This window comes from Mustela nigripes, chromosome 4 (genome assembly GCF_022355385.1).
Source record: "Mustela nigripes isolate SB6536 chromosome 4, MUSNIG.SB6536, whole genome shotgun sequence".
Classification (NCBI taxonomy): domain Eukaryota; kingdom Metazoa; phylum Chordata; class Mammalia; order Carnivora; family Mustelidae; genus Mustela; species Mustela nigripes.
The window spans coordinates 117,150,337-117,167,124 of record NC_081560.1 but is presented as its reverse complement, the minus strand read 5'-3'; the positions used below and the strand labels follow the sequence as shown (position 1 = coordinate 117,167,124).

At 48.9% G+C, this 16,788-nt stretch overlaps 2 protein-coding genes across 2 annotated transcripts in view; both read left to right on the top strand.

Moving 5' to 3' along the window:
- The window catches only part of LIPA (lipase A, lysosomal acid type), a 31,786-nt gene extending 24,590 nt beyond the window's left edge, over nucleotides 1-7,196 (top strand). The window contains exons 7-10 of the mRNA XM_059397400.1: nucleotides 1,698-1,844; nucleotides 2,827-2,898; nucleotides 5,027-5,098; nucleotides 5,733-7,196. Coding sequence (XP_059253383.1) covers nucleotides 1,698-1,844; nucleotides 2,827-2,898; nucleotides 5,027-5,098; nucleotides 5,733-5,966 — 525 coding nt within the window. The 3' untranslated portion in view covers nucleotides 5,967-7,196. The remainder of the gene's footprint in view (nucleotides 1-1,697; nucleotides 1,845-2,826; nucleotides 2,899-5,026; nucleotides 5,099-5,732) is intronic.
- Nucleotides 7,197-11,743: 4,547 nt separating this feature from the next.
- Nucleotides 11,744-16,543, top strand: CH25H (cholesterol 25-hydroxylase). Its single transcript, XM_059395803.1, has one exon. The coding sequence runs from the start codon at nucleotides 15,008-15,010 to the stop codon at nucleotides 15,818-15,820; it is 813 nt and encodes a 270-aa protein (XP_059251786.1). The 5' UTR covers nucleotides 11,744-15,007; the 3' UTR covers nucleotides 15,821-16,543.
- The last annotated feature ends 245 nt before the right edge of the window (nucleotides 16,544-16,788 follow it).

The following is a 16,788-nucleotide window of genomic DNA, read 5'->3' as shown; positions in this document are numbered from 1 at the left end:
AGAAGACAGTCAGGGGACCCAGGGTCTGTCTTCAGGTACTGGTTGGCTGTCTTGTAGTCGAAAGACTCGACAGAGGACAGGCTGTGTGTATGTGGACGGAATTTTCCCGAAGAAGTGCTGAATATGGCCCACACAGTGTTACAACTTCAGATTAGTCACACCCTTTATAAAGCATGTCTGGTGCTGAAAACTTGATGTTTATTTTGGGCGGGGTGGTGGGGATAAAGGACGCTGTGTACCACAAAGCAGTTGTGCCCTTAGGCTAGGCATGTGAGTTACAGTTCCTGTGGTTCTCAGCAGCTCCCGAAACCTCACTCTGGGCAGGAGGCCCGTTTTACACATTCACAGTTTCCTGCCTGCCCACGAGTCTGCTGGGGCTACAAGGAGGCGTCTGCCCCGCGCCTTGTCCCTGGCTTCTGGTGCCTGGGTTGGCATTCCTTGGCTTGTGAGAACATCACTCCCATTTCTGCCTTCATCTCCACGTGTGTGTGTGCCCCTGTGTGTGTCTGTCTCTGCCCAGATTTCTCCTTTCTTTAAGGACCCCCGCCCTACTGCGTGGGGCCCACCCTGATCACCACATCTTTCCGTGATGACCCCTGTAAAGACCCTGTCTCCAAATAAGGTCCCATGATGAGATACTGGGAATTAGGATCTCAATGGATCTTTGTTTTTTCCTGGGGTGGGGGGACACTGCCTTGGGAGGCATTTTAATTTTTCACTCCTGCTTGTCCCTCCACAGGGGAGGCATCAGCAGAAGTGCGACTTATAGGGGGACCCGTTTGGGTTCAATATACGGAAAATCTTTTTTTCTGTTTCCCATTGCACCAGTGTGTGAAGAACTTCGCAGGCATCGTGATTGCCTCAAAATACTGGAACACATTGGTCACGGCTTCACGTACCCCAGGAGTCAGCAGACTTCTTCCCTTAAAGGCCCGTAGAGTAAATACTCTTGGCTTTGTGGATCATACGGTCTCTGTTGGAACTACTGAACTCTGCCACTGTCGTGTGAAAAGAGCCAGAGACAAAGCAGAGGAAAAGGAGTGTGTCTGTGTCAATAAAACTTTATAAGACTAGGCAATGCTGGTGGGGGAGGAATGAGGAGTTCTTGTTTAATGGGAACGGAGTCTCAGCTTGAGGTGTTGGAAGAGCCCTGGAGATGGGTAGTGATGCCGGTTGCACAGGAATTTGAGTGTCCTAATGCCCCTGAATAGAATACTTTAAAAAAGGGTCAAAAGGGTAAATTTTGTGTTATGCACGCACTAGCTCAAGAAAAAAAGTGTCAGAAGAAAAAGACAAGAGCAGGGGGCAGGACAGGCCGCATCTGCCCCATGCAGACACGTGGTGGAGCAGGCTTGGCTGTGACTCGTTCTTGGAAGTCACAACCCACCCAGCAGTCTGTGGCACTCTTTGGGGATGGCCCAGGACTGAGTGGTCTTTAATGCCCTTTCCCATGGTGGAAAGTCTGCTGTGAACGGATGTGACTTTCTGCCTCTTCTCACGGGAGACTTTCGACCACTGCTCTAACATCAGCTTTGGCCTGCGTGTCCTAGTGCAACGGTCTGCCTCACGTTGCCATTTCTTTTCTGGGGTCACATGTGGAGACGCTTGGCGTGTGTCTCTGCTTCAGGGGTGGGTCAGGGAAGCCTTCTGCCAGAATGAAGTGCTGAGATACTCTTGGGTTCCCTTTTATGTTTTAGGACTTGTTTGGGGTCAAAGAATTTCTTCCCCAGAGTACGCTTTTGAAGTGGCTGGGCACACACATTTGCAACCACGTCATTCTGAAGGAGCTCTGTGGAAATGCCTTTTTTGTTCTCTGTGGATTTAACGAGAAGAACTTAAACATGGTATGTTGAGACCTGCTCTCCTTTTCAGTGCGTTTGTCGGGGGAGCTGCTTGTTTGTGCTGGGCGGTGTGAGAGAGAAGCAGGGACGACCTCCTCAGACAGCTCACGGGTCTCTCAGTGAGGAGGCACAGACGGATCTCCAGCAGGTGCCCGGGGAGCTGTCTGCTGCTCTCCTCAGGCCTGCCGTTAGCAACTTCCTACTGAACGAGGAGACTTGTCATAATTTAAGTCCTGGTATTTGTAATCGTTCTAGTGATCTGTTTCTTTTAAGAGATGACTATGAGTGTATTTAAATGTGTGTGCGTGTGTGTATGTGTGTATACTTTTATTTACCTTTTTTATAAAATGTAGACTCTCGGCCAGCAGTATGCCCGTGTTTCTAATGCTTCCCCCACCCCCCAAATCTTATTTGAGAGAGAGAGAGTGACCATGAGCAAGGGGGAGTGACCGAAGGAGAGGGAGAAACAGGCTCCCCGCTAAGCAGAGAGCCCATCTCGGGCTGGATCCCAGGACCCTGAGATCATGACCTGAGTGAAAGGCAGAGGCTTAACCTACTAAGCCACCCAGGCGTCCCTTTGCTGGAATCTCTAAATATATTTGTTGTTTGTCTGTTGCATTTTGAAAGCAGGCTTTAAAATTCTAGAATGAAGGCTCTAGGGAGTTTTTTACAGTAGTGTTAATTTTTCTGATTGTTACATGAAATGTTGGAAATTCAGAAAAGTTTGAAGAACAAAGTCAGAATGACCTGTCAGCTCAGCCCTACAGTCAGTTACCGTGTTGCTCTGCGTCCTTCGTCCGTGTTCTGTGTGTGTGCGGCTCTATGGGTTTTTATAGGGCGTATGTGTCATCAGAGAACTAGAACTCTTTCCCCTGCTTGTAGTCTCCTGTATTTGAGATTGTGGCTCTGAAGTGCAAAAGAGGTTTAGTGTAAATGCCTCCTTAATGCTGTGTCCATTCTTTATTTCACCGTGTTTCTTTTGCAGTCCAGAGTGCCTGTGTATGTAGCACACTCTCCTGCCGGAACCTCTGTGCAAAATATGCTTCACTGGGGCCAGGTAGGCGTACTTCTCTGCCAGCCCCTCCCAAAGCCCTTCCTGTCCTGCACAAAGCCAGGCTGCTCACCCATGGGAGCTGGTTTCCTTCTCCAGAGTCCTGGGTTCCTCCCATTGTGCCCTTGCACTCTGGGCAAGTTCATCCAGCTTTGGGAGGGAGGCTGCGACGTCCTCACGAAGCCATGAACACGATAGGACTGAACCCATCGGGACACGCCAGAGCCAAACCAGCCGTGGGAGTAAATGGGAGCCACTTGCTTTTAAAATGATGTTTTGATTGTTTTCGTCACATCGCCACAAAAGCAATGCCTGCTTGTTCATTCTAGAAAATTTAGAAATTACGTATAAGAAAAAGGTAATAATTCTCTCATTATGAAAAACAAGACTCAGCAACCAGACCCAGAGATAGAAAATGTGTACCCAGAACTGTGAAGTGTCTTTGCATCCCACTGTCTGCCTCTTGCCACAGATCATTTCAGAAAGAGCTCCTTGAACATGCAGGTAGAAAGAACTGTTGTAGAAATAGATTAAGTAAATTGTTTTCTTCTGATTATTCTAACTTGCTTTCCCCCACCTAACAGTGTATAAGGGACTTATTTCTACCTCAGGACGTATTTTTACAGGAACTTCCTTCCTACAATTTTTTTTTCTTTCTTTAAGGTTCTATTTATTTGAGAGAGGGAGTGAGAGACAGCAAGAGAGAGCACAAGCAGGGGGAGTGGCAGAGGGAGAAGCAGACTCCCCACTGAGCAGAGAGCTTGATGGCGGCCTCAGTCCCAGGGCCCTGGGATCATGACCTGAGCTGAAGGCAGAGGCTTAACCAGTTGAGCCACCCTGGCGCCCCCTGACTTGTTTTGAAACATGAAATAACTCACCATTTAAGTTCCAAACCAAGATGCTGTGGGTGTCTTGGAGAACAGTTGCCAAATGAGGGACAGTCACTGTCTGCATCTGAATCAGGGGTTCCCTGTAAAATGACACCTTTTAAAAAATATTGTTTCAAAAAAGTAAGGGGAGTTGGGCTCACATTAGAGCTGTTGGGTTGGCTGGATGTGTGGATATGTGGAAACTGATGGGGATGATAAACAAATATATTAATTCACAGATTAACATAAGTATAATTTGGTGGTTTTTTTAGTCCATATACACATATTAATATATAATCAATATTTTTCATACAGACATCAATATATTAATTAATATAAATACATATTAATCCATGTCTTTTTTCAGCCACAGAGTTTATGAATTTTAATACTCTTTGTAGGACAGTATAAAAATATGAATATTTTTAAATCTAAATCCAATCAGTTAACATACAGAATGTTACTAGTTTCAGAGGTAGAACTTAGCGATTCTTCAGTTGTGTTGGACTCCCAGTGCTCCTGCCATCACAAGCCCTCCTACATCTAAGTCTTAGTCCGTACATCGAATGTAGTATGTATTTCTTTCCCAAATAAGATAGTTAACTCTTTGAAAAAGCTGAAGATTCAGATTTCAGTAAAAGTCAGCATGAAGTTGAACAAGTACAGTCATGTGTGTAGCTTCTTTATTGTGTCATATGGTAGCTACGTTCCAGTTGAAGTAAAATTCGTATTTATTTTCTTGCAGTCTGGTTGACACACTGTGTTACACTGGTTTCGGGTGTACAACACAGTGATTTCATGAGTCTTCACGTTACACGGTGCTTCCCGCAAGTGTGCCTACCCTCTGTCACCAGACATCACTATCACGATTGCAGTGCCATATAAAAAATTTATTTATTGATTTGAAGATTTTATTTTTCACTTATTGAGAGAGAGAGAGAGAGAGTGGGGAGAGGGAGAGAAGGAGAGAGGGAATCTCAAGCAGGCTCCCCACTGAGCACGGAGCCCAACGTGGGGCTCGATCTCAGGACCCTGAGATCATGACCCAAGCCGACGTCAAGCGTTGGATGCTTGACAGACTGAGCCGCCCAGGTGCTACCCACCCCCCCTAATGCCATTTTATTTTAAGTTACACTTTGGAAATAGTAAGTCTGGGTACAGTGTAAAATGGGCTTCTGAGGATACAGCTAACTAAGAAGCCCCTGAGAGGCTCTTTCAAACTTCTGTATCAGATAACATGTTCTCCCAAATTATCTTCTTTGTAGTTTATTAAATCCCTGAAGTTCCAAGCCTTTGACTGGGGAAGCGGCGCCAGGAATTATTTCCATTACAACCAGGTAAAGGCTTTGAAAGTCTTTAGAATGCAACTGCGTTCTGAAAAGCCACCAAGGAAGCCAGCTCAAGCCATAGGGCTGCTGGGGGGCTTGGGTGCTGCGGTAAATGCTGGGGAGGGTCAAACAGATGGTGTTGGTTTCCCTCTGTCTTCCAGAACAACCCAAGCTTTGTGGTTGGTGTTGAGGCCTGGGCCGTCCCTCTTGGTCCTTTTCCTTGACTCTGTAACAACTGTTACAGTCCCACGTCCTTCGTCATGGCTGGGAACACAGACCTGAGTCAGACTAGCCTCGGTCTGCTCTCCAGCAGCTGGGGGGGCCGGGCCAGACTCCATCACCTTAAGCCTTGCCTTCCACGTACAAAGAAATGGACCATATTCTGAGTGCCTGGGTGCTCTCAAGTGTGAGGCAGTTTTTGTTTTGTTTCATCTCGTGACGCTCATGTGACCGGTGCAATGCTTATTGTCATTCTTACTGTTTCGGTTCTGGTTCACGGTAACTTGAAAGGTAAACTGAGAACGGTTTTCAAAACTTGGGTCTCCCGCTGTCACATTTAGGAACCAGCATCTAACGAGGGATTATTTGGCTGTGTTTCTGTAAATCAAAACACCAACGAAGCCATCTGTTGGTTTTATTACAGACTTATCCCCCGCTGTACAGCGTGAAGGACATGCCGGTGCCCACGGCCGTCTGGAGCGGGGGCCAGGACTCGCTGGCGGACGTCAAGGATATCAGCGTCTTACTGTTGCAGATCACCAACTTGGTGCACAACAAGTTCATCCCGGAGTGGGAGCACCTGGACTTTATCTGGGGCTTGGATGCCCCGTGGCGGCTCTATAATGACATAGTGGATCTGATGAGGAAATACCCGTGAGAGGCCACAGGAGGGGACTATGCATTACAGTGCATGCGCTTCCCTTCTCGGAAAGGGCTGTCTGTCTTTCCCAGGCTGTCTGCTTTTTGTCTCTGATCAAATTATGATTGATGTTTTTCAAGTGCCTCCAGGATTAGAAATGCACGTTTTTGGTTTAATCATGGCCTCATCGAGGGTGGCCTCTTGAAGGCTTTTTAAAAATACCACTGACTTGTAAAAGGTCCTAACCCTTCTGGGGTTAGAATTTAACATACACAACGTTGCCTTTTTACCGTCACACAGGCCATGCTGGGCAGGTGTCGGAGTTTCCATTGTAAATGGAAACTGTGTTCCATTGGTAAATGACCTGACACTGATTTGAAAAAGCTCCCCGTGCACTCAGTTTTTACCTCTTTGCCTTAAAGGGCTCTGCAGTCCACTGGCCTTGTGGTCACTAGGGAGCTACGTGACAAGTTCTCATGCTTTCACGTGCTAGGCACGGAGTCTAATCCTGTGACACCCTAGCTGGGCCAGTTGGAAAGATTCTAGAATGAATTTTATGAAACCTAACCATGATAAGTCATTTTTTAGCAAGTGTTTAAATTGTTCAGACGAAGCCAAGTAGTTTGCTGGAATCTTCAGAAAATAAATGACATTCATTTAGAAAAACCCCAAACCCTATATTTTAAATAGCTGAAAGACCAATTCAGGCAACCATCTAAATTCATAAACTTATAATTGGGTGGTGGGCTGTCAGTCCATGTGGGTGAGAACACAAGTACCCCTCTTTTCTGCAAAATCAGTGCATTCTCTTAGCAGCCGTAGCTCACTGCTGCCTTAGGTCGGTGCTCCCGTGGGGGAAGCAGAAGCCCAGGGGCTGTCTGGGAGGAGTGTCCTAACCATTTTCACATGGAAGAAATGTGAGTGTGAATGTTTTCGGACGAATGCTCAGGGATTCTTTCTGTTTTTTGGTTTTGTACGTGTTCATATTTTCAATACTGTTGATTCGCGTCCCAATTCAGGAAGCCCTTATTCATGAACCTGCTTTTCTTGATGCACGATTTCTTTGCAGTGCTGATGGATGGACAGAATGACAATTGATGTGATTCTGACAGAGCTCTTTTAGCTGCGGTAATAAATGATACTGGGGACTGGCTAATGTATGCAGACAGCGTGATACTACTTTGTAACATTTAAAGAGTCTTATTTGAGTAACTTTTCAATAAAACGCAGTAGCCTCCTAGGCCTGAAGGACTGTGTGTATGTTGTGTTCTCCTTTATTGCCCGTGACCCTTTGGTCCCCTCCTATAGTGAGGAGAGAGGGGTCACAAACTAAGGGGTTTGGGGGATCGGTTTAAAACACTGGTCCTAGGAGCTCGTGATGCTGCGTGGAAAGCAAGCAGAGACTGACCCATCCGCAGGTGGGACCATGGATTCAGAGACTGTCCCTCTAACTCCCTCCTTGAAGAAGGCAGAGACAAGTCATTCATGCCTCAGGGTCCCCAAAGCATAGATCTTGGTGGGCAGTGGGGCTTGTCCAATGAGATCTCTCCCACTACTCTCTGAGATTGAGGGGAGAAGATATACCTTCCTCCCTTTCTGTATGCCCCAAATTGAACACAAAGCCTGGAATGTAGTGAGTCAGTCAATACATGCGGACCCACAAGCTGTGTGAACAGTGAGAGACCTTCCCAGTTAGCTGAATGCAGTGAGATGCACGCGGAACATCCGGGAGGGTCCAAGGACTGAAGCAGAGTCTCTTTTCTCACGGCGCCCTCAGACAAGGGTCCGAGTGTGCTGGACGCAAAGGATGGGTATCCATGCCGGGAAGGTGCCACTCTCCTCACGGGCTTTAGGTCCTCCCACCGTACCCTGAAGCCGCCTTTCTTTGACCAAAGCAAACTGGGTTGGCCAACCAGGTAAAAGATTCTTGGGTAGGAGAAGACAGTGAGTAGGTGTTTTCGTTTGCTGTTTTCTGGCACTAGGGGAGAGAGCAGCCCCACCGAGAATGCCTTCAGCGCCTCAGGTGCCCTGCTGTCTCTAGCTTGGGCTGATGCCACAGTGGCACCCCCCAGACTCCCCTGAGAATGAGTCAGTCCATCTTTCACACACGAGGTGACACAGATGAGCAGTGGGACAGGGGTCCATTCTACAGAGTCCGCCTCTTACTGGCATATGTCTCTCTTCCCTCCTTTCTGGACTTTTCTCTGGGGAGTTTTCTTCAGTGTGATGCCAGTCTAGAGGTGAAGATGTTATGTGGCTGTTCCTGGTACAGTCCAGTTCCCTTGCGCATTTGCCTTTGTTGGTGGCCTCTTGTTCCTGACATTGCCACGTAGGTCCTTTAAATCCTTGTAACCCTAGGCTGTGTTAATATTTCATCATTGTTTTATTTCATTGTTTTTTTAAAGATTTTATTTATTAGCGAGAAAGAGCATGCATGCGAGAGAGAACACGAGCCGGGGTAGGAAGAAGGGCAGAGGGAGAGAGCAAGCTGACTCCCGCTGAGCGGGGAGCCCGATGCAGGGCTCGATCCCAGGACCCCGGGATCATGACCCGAGCCGAAGGCAGACGCTTAACCCACTGAACCACCCAGGCACCCGTTTTATTGTTTAACAAAACAATCTTGTTTTGTCTTTGCCTTAAGGAGCTTGTGCCTTTCATTAGAAGTCCGGTTGTGAGTTGGTAGGACTTCTGATTCTTCAGCTTGGTTTGATATAAATTCCTTTGAGCAGCCCACAAAGATGTCCACAGATCCCTAGGACAAAAAGACTAATTAATACACTGCCAACTTGGCACTCTAAGACCTTGCAGTCCCTGGGTTGGGGGGCGGGGCACAAAGTTGCCAAGTGAGGTTACAGTTGAGAACAAAGTCATTTCTCCATTCGCCACCAGAGGGCACTCTTGGCTTTGCCTCCAAAGCTTCTCTTTCTCTCTCTTTCGCTCTCTTTTTTTTTTTAATTTGACAGACAGAGATTACAAGTAGGCAGAGAGGCAGACAGAGAGAGGGGAGGAAGCAGGCTCCCTGCTGAGCAAAGAGCCCGATGCGGAACTCTATCCCAGGACCCTGGGATCGTGACCTGAGCCAAAGGCAGAGGCTTTAACCCACTGAGCCACCCAGGCACCCCCAAAGCTTCTCTTTCTCTAAAAGGAGGCTTTCTCTGGTCTCTTCTGGGAAAGACAGAGAATTTTGTTGATTCTTGAGTGTTGGATGGTAATTTGAGGACCAGTGAGGCCAATCATGTTTCTGGTCATTTCTATCCAGGATTATGACCAATTCTGGCCTAATTCATAATATCTAAAAAATGTCCTCAAAGAATAGCTGTGCCCCAGCTGTGACGTGAAGATAAAAATTTGCCTAATGGGTAAAAGGGTGGTCAGAACCTCAGCATGGAAGGGGCTGCAGGGGAGGCTTTAAATGAGGCCTCATGCTTATGAAGGACCAAAACTATTGATACGATCTCCAAATGATGAAAATTATTTTATGTTTGTGTTAGAGGTGTTACTGTGTTATTAAATGTAAACTTTCAAAATATACTGTAGGTTGGTTTTTTTTTTAACATTTTATTTATTTATTTGACAGAGAAATCACAAGTAGGCAGAGAGGCAGTCAGAAAGAGGGGGAGGGGAAGCCGGCTCCCTGCTGAGCAGAGAGCCTGATCTGGGGCTCAATCCATCCCAGGACCCTGAGACCATGACCGGAGCCAAAGGCAATGGCCTAACCCACTGAGCCACTCAGGCGCCCCGATATACTGTAGTTTTAACTTTTGTCATTTAGTTTTTAATATAGGAAGATATTTACAAAATGCGCCCCCCCCGAAAGGCAGCATTAGATGACAATAATTCTGATTTTTACTTATTTTTATTAATTTATTTTTTAAAGATTTTATTTGTTTATTTGAGAGAGAACAAGGGCAAGCGCAGCTGGGGACGGGACAGAAGGAAAGGGAGATACAGACCCCCGCTGATCCAGGAGCCCAACACAGGGCTTTTGTGCCTTTTCCCAGATTTTAATTATCCATTTGACAGACAGACAGCAAGAGAGGGAGTAGAAGCAGGGGGAGTGGGAGAGGGAGAAGCAGGCTTCCCGCTGAGCAGGGACCTCCACCCCCATGCGGGGCTCAGTCCTGAGATCGCAAAGAGCGGAAGGCAGACACTTAATAACTAAGCCACCCAGGTTCCCCTCTGATTTTTAAACAGCTTGTCAATAATTCATTCAAGAGTATTTATGATATCACATAGTGCTAGGTGCAGATTTTACGTTCAATTCCCAACTAAGCAAGCCAAACTCATTCTGCCGACTTGTTTTAGTGGTACTAAAATATATTGTGCATTTTACACTGTGCCTTCTGACTTTCAAAACCTTCTTACAAGGCCTGTTTTTTTTTTTACAGCAAATCCTTTGGTGAGGTGCAGTATTTTCTCTTTACAGGCACTTGGGTGCCTTTTAGTGGAGATGATTTTTACCATCTCCACTGTTAAAGTCCACTCCGTGGGCCAGTGGCACAAAGCCCAGTGCAGCCAGACCCAGAAGCCTCTGCTGTCCCCTGCTCAGCCCAGGCTCTCTCCTCCTGCTCACAGCACTCTGCAGAACAGCTACTGGCTTCCCTGCCTTGCTTGCCCGCCCATCAGCTGCCCCGGGGGACAGAAGTCTGTGTCCCATGTATGAATGCAACCATCTCGGGGAAAGTAGTGAAAAATCTTGTTGTCTGCTCCCTGTCACAGGGAAGAAGCGTCGAGGAGTCTGCTGGGGCAGCTAACATCTCCCACATTCTTCACCAGCGTCTTCTGTTTTGGTATGGGTAATGCATGTCTTCTGACTTTTCTGGAAACTTCCCTCTAAGTGAAACTTCAGTCCCTCACAGCAGTACCAAAGTCCTCCACAGGTATCTACCTTGAAACTGACAAAAGCTTCTGCTTTCACCTTGGCTGTAACTTTCTATTCAACCCTAGTTAGTCCTGACTTTTCTGACAAGAAGGTTTCATTTTTACAAAAAGGCATTAAATATTTTTAGACATTTTATTTATTTATCTGACAGAGAGAGAGAGAGAGAGTACAAGCAGGGGGAGCAGCAGGCAGAGAGAGAGAGAGACAGGAGCAGATTTCCACTGAGCAGGAAGCCGATCCCAGGACCCTGGGGTCATGACCTGAGCAGAAGACAGACACCAACCTACTGAACCACCCAGGTGCTCAAGGGATTCTGTTTCAGTCTTTGGAATTATTCTATCCTCTACCAGTCTTACATGTTACAGCTGTAAGGCATCATAACACTTCTCATGTCTGTTATCTGGCAGTATCTGTTTCAGTTAGATAGCTCCAAGAACATCTTGCCTAATTTGGGAAAGAAAAAAACCATCAAGTTCACATCGGGAAAGAGAGGATATCCCTGGTAATGCAAATACATCAAGTACATGCTCTGTTGGTGGGTGCTGGGGTAGTATCCAGAGTCTTCAGTGCAGAGTCCCGAGTCACTGCAAGATGGTGTTAAAAGCGCGGACTCAATGGCTGCGCTCATAAAAACGGTCTCAACTCTGGGGTAGCTGGAGAAGCCAAGAATCCTGTCCTCCAGCCCTGTCAGAAAGCACGCCAGGTAAAAAGCATATACAGGAAGTCAAAGTCAACTGGAGAAGCACAAGAAATAGTCCTAGCACCACCAGAGCTCAGGAAATAACCTCGTCTGTGGAAAGCCATCCCCATGGGTAAGGAGCTAAACCAGCCAGGGCTCGGGGGGGGGGCGGGGGGGATTCTACTTTGTTAGCTTCAGTTTAGAGCTGCTAGTATCTTCAGAAACAAGCATCGAGTCCACAGATACCTTTGATGCCCCCTCTTTTTTTTTTTTTTTTTAGATTTTATTTACTTATTTGACAGAGGGACACACAGAGAGGGAGCACAAGCAGGGGGAGTGAGAGAGGGAGAAGCAGGCTTCCCACAGAGCAGGGAGTCCTATGCGGGGCTCAAACCCAGGACCCCTGGGATCATGACCTGAGCCGAAGGCAGACGCTTAACACACTGAGCCACCCAGGTGCCCCCCAGATATCTTTTGAACACTCACTACGTGCAAGGTATGATGGTTGGCACTGCGGGGAAAAAAATCCTAAAAGATAGTACCTGTGCCCTAAAAAGAACTCTTCATCTTGCAAGCTGTTAAACGTATGTTGTGTACATGAAGTGCTTAAAGGTGCACCTTTGCCAGTTCAGGAAATGATATCACTTTACTCAAGACTAAACAGGGTTCAGTCTCATTCAGGTCCACCAAGTGATGCTGTCTTTGTTCCACGTGACATTGTGTTTCCTTTTTCGGCTTCTTCCCTGTGACATGGAGCAGACAATAAGAGTTTAACTACTTTCCCCGAGATGGTTGTATTGGTACATGGGACACAGACTTCTGTCCCCCGGGGCAGCTGATGGGCGGGCAAGCAAGGCAGGGAAGCCAGTAGCTGTTCTGCAGAGTGCTGTGAGCAGGAGGAGAGAGCCTGGGCTGAGCAGGGGACAGCAGAGGCTTCTGGGTCTGGCTGCACTGGGCTTTGTGCCACCGGCCCACGGAGAGGACTTTAACAGGCTTTGTGATCGAGGATGCAAGAACCAAAGAAGGCAAAGAATGGGTTGGTTGGGGCTGGGGGCTCAAAGGGGGCGGTCCTGACAGCAACCTCAGAGCCAAATCCAAGTGCGGCAAGTCTGCCCGTGCCACCCACTTCAGAAATCCACACGAGTGTACCAAGCACCCAAGCATGTAGCCGAGACCACAAGGGAGAGCACAGCGTGTGCTGAATGGAAATGTGAAGGTTGACTTCCTTTCTTTCGAGGGCAAATCTGAGTGATAACTTCACCTCTGAGCAGAGTTCATTTGTAAGTCCGAGAACGTGAGCTCTGACGGTCCCTTTGGAGCACTGAGGGGTCCAAGAGCGAAGGAGACCAAGCCCTTCCTCTTCTCTTAAAGCCGGGCAACGTTCAAGGGCAGGCCTTGTGTACAAGGAATGGGAAAGGAGGCAGTTCCTGGATTGCCCTAAAGGTGAATTGGGAAGAGTCTTGGGGGAGGGCAAGGCTGAAGAAGAGCCTAGAACGCACAGGGTGTCTGTGTGCTAGAAACTCACAGCAACGGAGGCTAGGGGCCTGCATCGTACCCAGCTCCATTACCATCTAGATGTCCAAGCAACTAGAAAATCTACTCTTTCCCTGCCTGCATTCCTGTCAAGAAACTCAGCTGTTTCTGCACCTCTGTCTCATCAGTACACAAACAAAATATCATAATATCCTTATAATCATAATATACTTAGCACACTTAGCGCTCTATTTCTGTCATATTTCTTCTCTCCTCCTAATATGTGGTGTTCCATCTTTTATTTCTCTTTACACGATTTCACTGGATTTTAGTTGTAAATTTACTCGGTTCTTTAGGTAAAATGTGGAGCACAAAGCTAAAATAATATGCGTCTTCCTTTGCAAGTTGGTGGTGTGCGGAGTACCGGGCTTCTGTTTCTTTGAGGCCACAGGGCTAACAGCTTGGGGTTCCCAACCCAGGAGGAAATCACTTCAAGTGAAACGCTTAGTTCATGCCTGGCAGACGTTGTTGTTGTTGTGTTCCCATTTTAATGCTTGAAATAACTTTCCGCGGTGGCTACTCTTCTTTTCCTTCGGCGGGGTAAGGGGTGAGGAGGGGTGGCAGTTGGGCGACAACATGCAAAGCCTCGGGGAGTGAGTGAACCCCAACCTCACAGACACAGGACGCAAAGCTAGAATTAGTTCCGCGTGGTCCCGCCTTCCAAGTGCTCGTCCCCAACTTTTTATCCTCTAGGGGACTCATGAGTCGCGTATCAGCCACCCGGGTCAAGGGCGGAGGTGGTTTTCTACGCGGTCTCGGGTGGCCCCAGAGCTCGCGCAGTACCGACCTTCTCCGGCCCGGTGCCCCCGGAGAGCCGCTGAGGTGGGGCCGGCCGCGCAGTGCCACTCGGGGCGCCAGGGGCTGTCGGAGGTTCGCAGGTTGAGACCAGCCGCAGCCGGGTCCAGCGAAGCCGGCGGAGAGGAGCGCAGCGCAGCGCAGAGCAGGCGCGCCCTCCTCCGCTCTTGGCCCAGCGTCCCGCCGGGCTGCAGGCGCGCACCGGGGCGCCGCCAAGGAACAAAGCGGGTGGTTTACTGCCTTCATCGCTTCCATTCCAAATGAGGACGCCGCGGCTTTGCAGCCAGATGTGGGCAGGCTCTAGATGGTAAAACCCAGCACTTTTTTTTCTTTCTTTTTTTTTTAATTGAAGCCTCCCAGCCGCGGTCCGCGGTTCCAGCTCTTTCGCCGTACCTCCTCGTCGGGGTCGCTGCTCTGGGCCCCGCGGGCGCAGCAGACAAAGAAACGAGCGGCCGCCTTCGGGGGGAGTCCGCGCTCGGTGGGATCCCGAGCCGGCGGCGATCGGGCGGGGAGAGCTGCGCGCGGAGACGCTGGAACCGTGCGTGTAGCCGCGCGCGCCCGGGCGCCCCGAGGTTCCCCCTGCGGGATGTTACGTGTGCAGCCCGCAGCGCATTAGATCGAGAGAAGGTGTGCCGACAGAAAGGATCCGAGATACAGGAAGGTACGTCGCTTTAAAAAGTTTTTAAAAATGCAGTGATGGTTGCTTCTTTAGGAAAGCACATGGACGCAATTCTCCGTACGCACTTAAAAATACAAGCGATTGCGCCCTGATTGCCAAGGAGCTCTTCAGCGCGGTGGCGGGAATATTCTCTACCTTGTCTGGGGGTGATGATGACAGAGGAACTAAGTTGTCAAAATTGGTAGAAACTACACTGAAGATCTGCGTATTGTATCGAGTGTACCCGGCACGTCAGTTGAAAAAAAAAAAAATCGCACATACATCTGCTCGCAAAGAAAAAGCTAATAAGTAAGCCTGTTGCGCCCGGAAAAAGCCGCTGCAGCGCAGCTGTAGATACGCCTTTTGGCAACTGAGCGCGACTCGGTGGGGTTATTTTTGCAAGATGGGCCCGGCCGGGAAAGGGGAGCGAGAGGGCTGCTGACATCACTCGGGGCGGGGCGCAGCGCAGAGAAAAGTCGGAGGGACCCGAGCCGCCCCGGCACAGCCTCAGCATGAGCAGCCACAACGCGTCCGAGCTCCCCATCCTCTGCAGCTCCGGCCAGCTGCTCCTGCAGCCGCTCTGGGACCGAGTGCGGGCCCGGGAGGCGCTCACGCAGTCGCCCTTGTTCGCGGTCCTATTTTCCATCACCACGTACGTGGGCTTCTGCCTGCCCTTCGTGGTGCTGGACGTCCTGTGCCCCTGGGTGCCCGCGCTGCGGCGCTACAAGATCCACCCGGACTTCTCGCCGACGGCGCGGCAGCTGCTGCCCTGCTTGGGGCAGACCCTCTACCAGCACGTGGTGTTTGTGCTCCCCTTGACGCTGCTGTACTGGGCCCGCGGCCCAGCGCCCTGGCCCCGAGAAGCCCCAGAGCTGCTACAGCTGGCACGCCAGGTCGTGGGCTGCCTGCTGCTCTTCGATGCTGAGTTCTTCGCGTGGCACGTGCTGCACCACAAGGTGCCATGGCTCTACCGCACCTTCCACAAGATGCACCACCAGAACACAGCCTCGTTCGCGTTGGCCACGCAGTACATGAGCGCCTGGGAGCTCCTCTCCTTGGGCTTCTTCGACATGGTGAACGTCACGCTGCTCCAGTGCCACCCGCTTACCGTCCTGGTGTTCCACGTGTTCAACATCTGGCTGTCGGTGGAGGACCACTCCGGCTACGACTTCCCCTGGTCCACGCACAGACTCGTGCCTTTTGGTTGGTACGGTGGCGTGAGGCACCACGACCTACACCACTCGCAGTTCAACTGCAACTTTGCCCCTTACTTCACGCACTGGGACAAACTCCTGGGAACTCTGAGGTCAGCTCATGCCAAGTGACTCACAGCCTCCCTCCCAGCCTGCGGTGGGGTGGCGCAGGGGGTGCCTCCCCCCACTGGGACCCAGGACTGCCTCAGGGCACTTTACACTTGAATCAGAAGAAACACACCTGAGCTGTTGTGTCTTGTTTGGGTTTTGTAAGTAATTTATTACCTGCTGGAGATCTAAAGTCTGATGTATTTTTAGTCTGATTAAGTAATTTATATGGTTTCTGTATCTGGCAATTGTATTCTTGGAGTCAAAGTCTAGCTCACTTCAATAGCCTTGGTTCCCAGATATGTTAGCCGCTCATCACTGGCATATTTAAATCATCTCAAAAAGGACTTGATTGTAGGACAAGGAAGGTCCTGTGTTTCAAAGTGTCATAGAAATGGGCTAAAATAACGTCTTCTTACAGAGTGTAGGATTTCTGACTCTATTAGCAACAAACATGTTCCTGCTGGACAGTGATCACAATTGTTATGCTTTTTTCTATTTTTTCATGTAACAATATATTTATATTGAAAGAAATATTATTTTTACTTAAAGAAGAAAGAAAGAAAGAAAGAACAGAATGTAAACCAAACAAGTTCTGCCTGCTGTTTCCTGGGCGTTTAGACTGATCAGTACTAAAATGGAAAGAGGGAGCTGGGGCGGCAGGTGACCTCCATCTTCTGTGGCTACAGAAGAAGAGGAGTCTGGTGGTGGGGTGTTTTGTGGGGCCTTTGTAGGAGAGACAAGACAGAGGCGGCAGAAGGGGTCAGTTAGTTTGTCTGTTTGGGTCTAGCCATTGCACAGAGGGAGAATCACTATTGTTCTGAATGGTTTTCAGCTGATTTCTGCATAACAAGCAACTCAAAGAATTACCTTCTAAAGTTTTAGAGAGATTAACCCTGCTCTAAAGTTTTAGAGAGATTAACCCTGCTCCACCATTTGATTAACTGGAGGGCAGTGGTGTTGGGGGAGGACTAGAATTAGCGGAGTGCCTT

Coding starts and splice junctions, on each gene's coding strand:
- CH25H (XM_059395803.1), top strand. CDS start 15,008: ATGAGCAGCCACAACGCGTCCGAGCTCCCCATCCTCTGCAGCTCCGGC.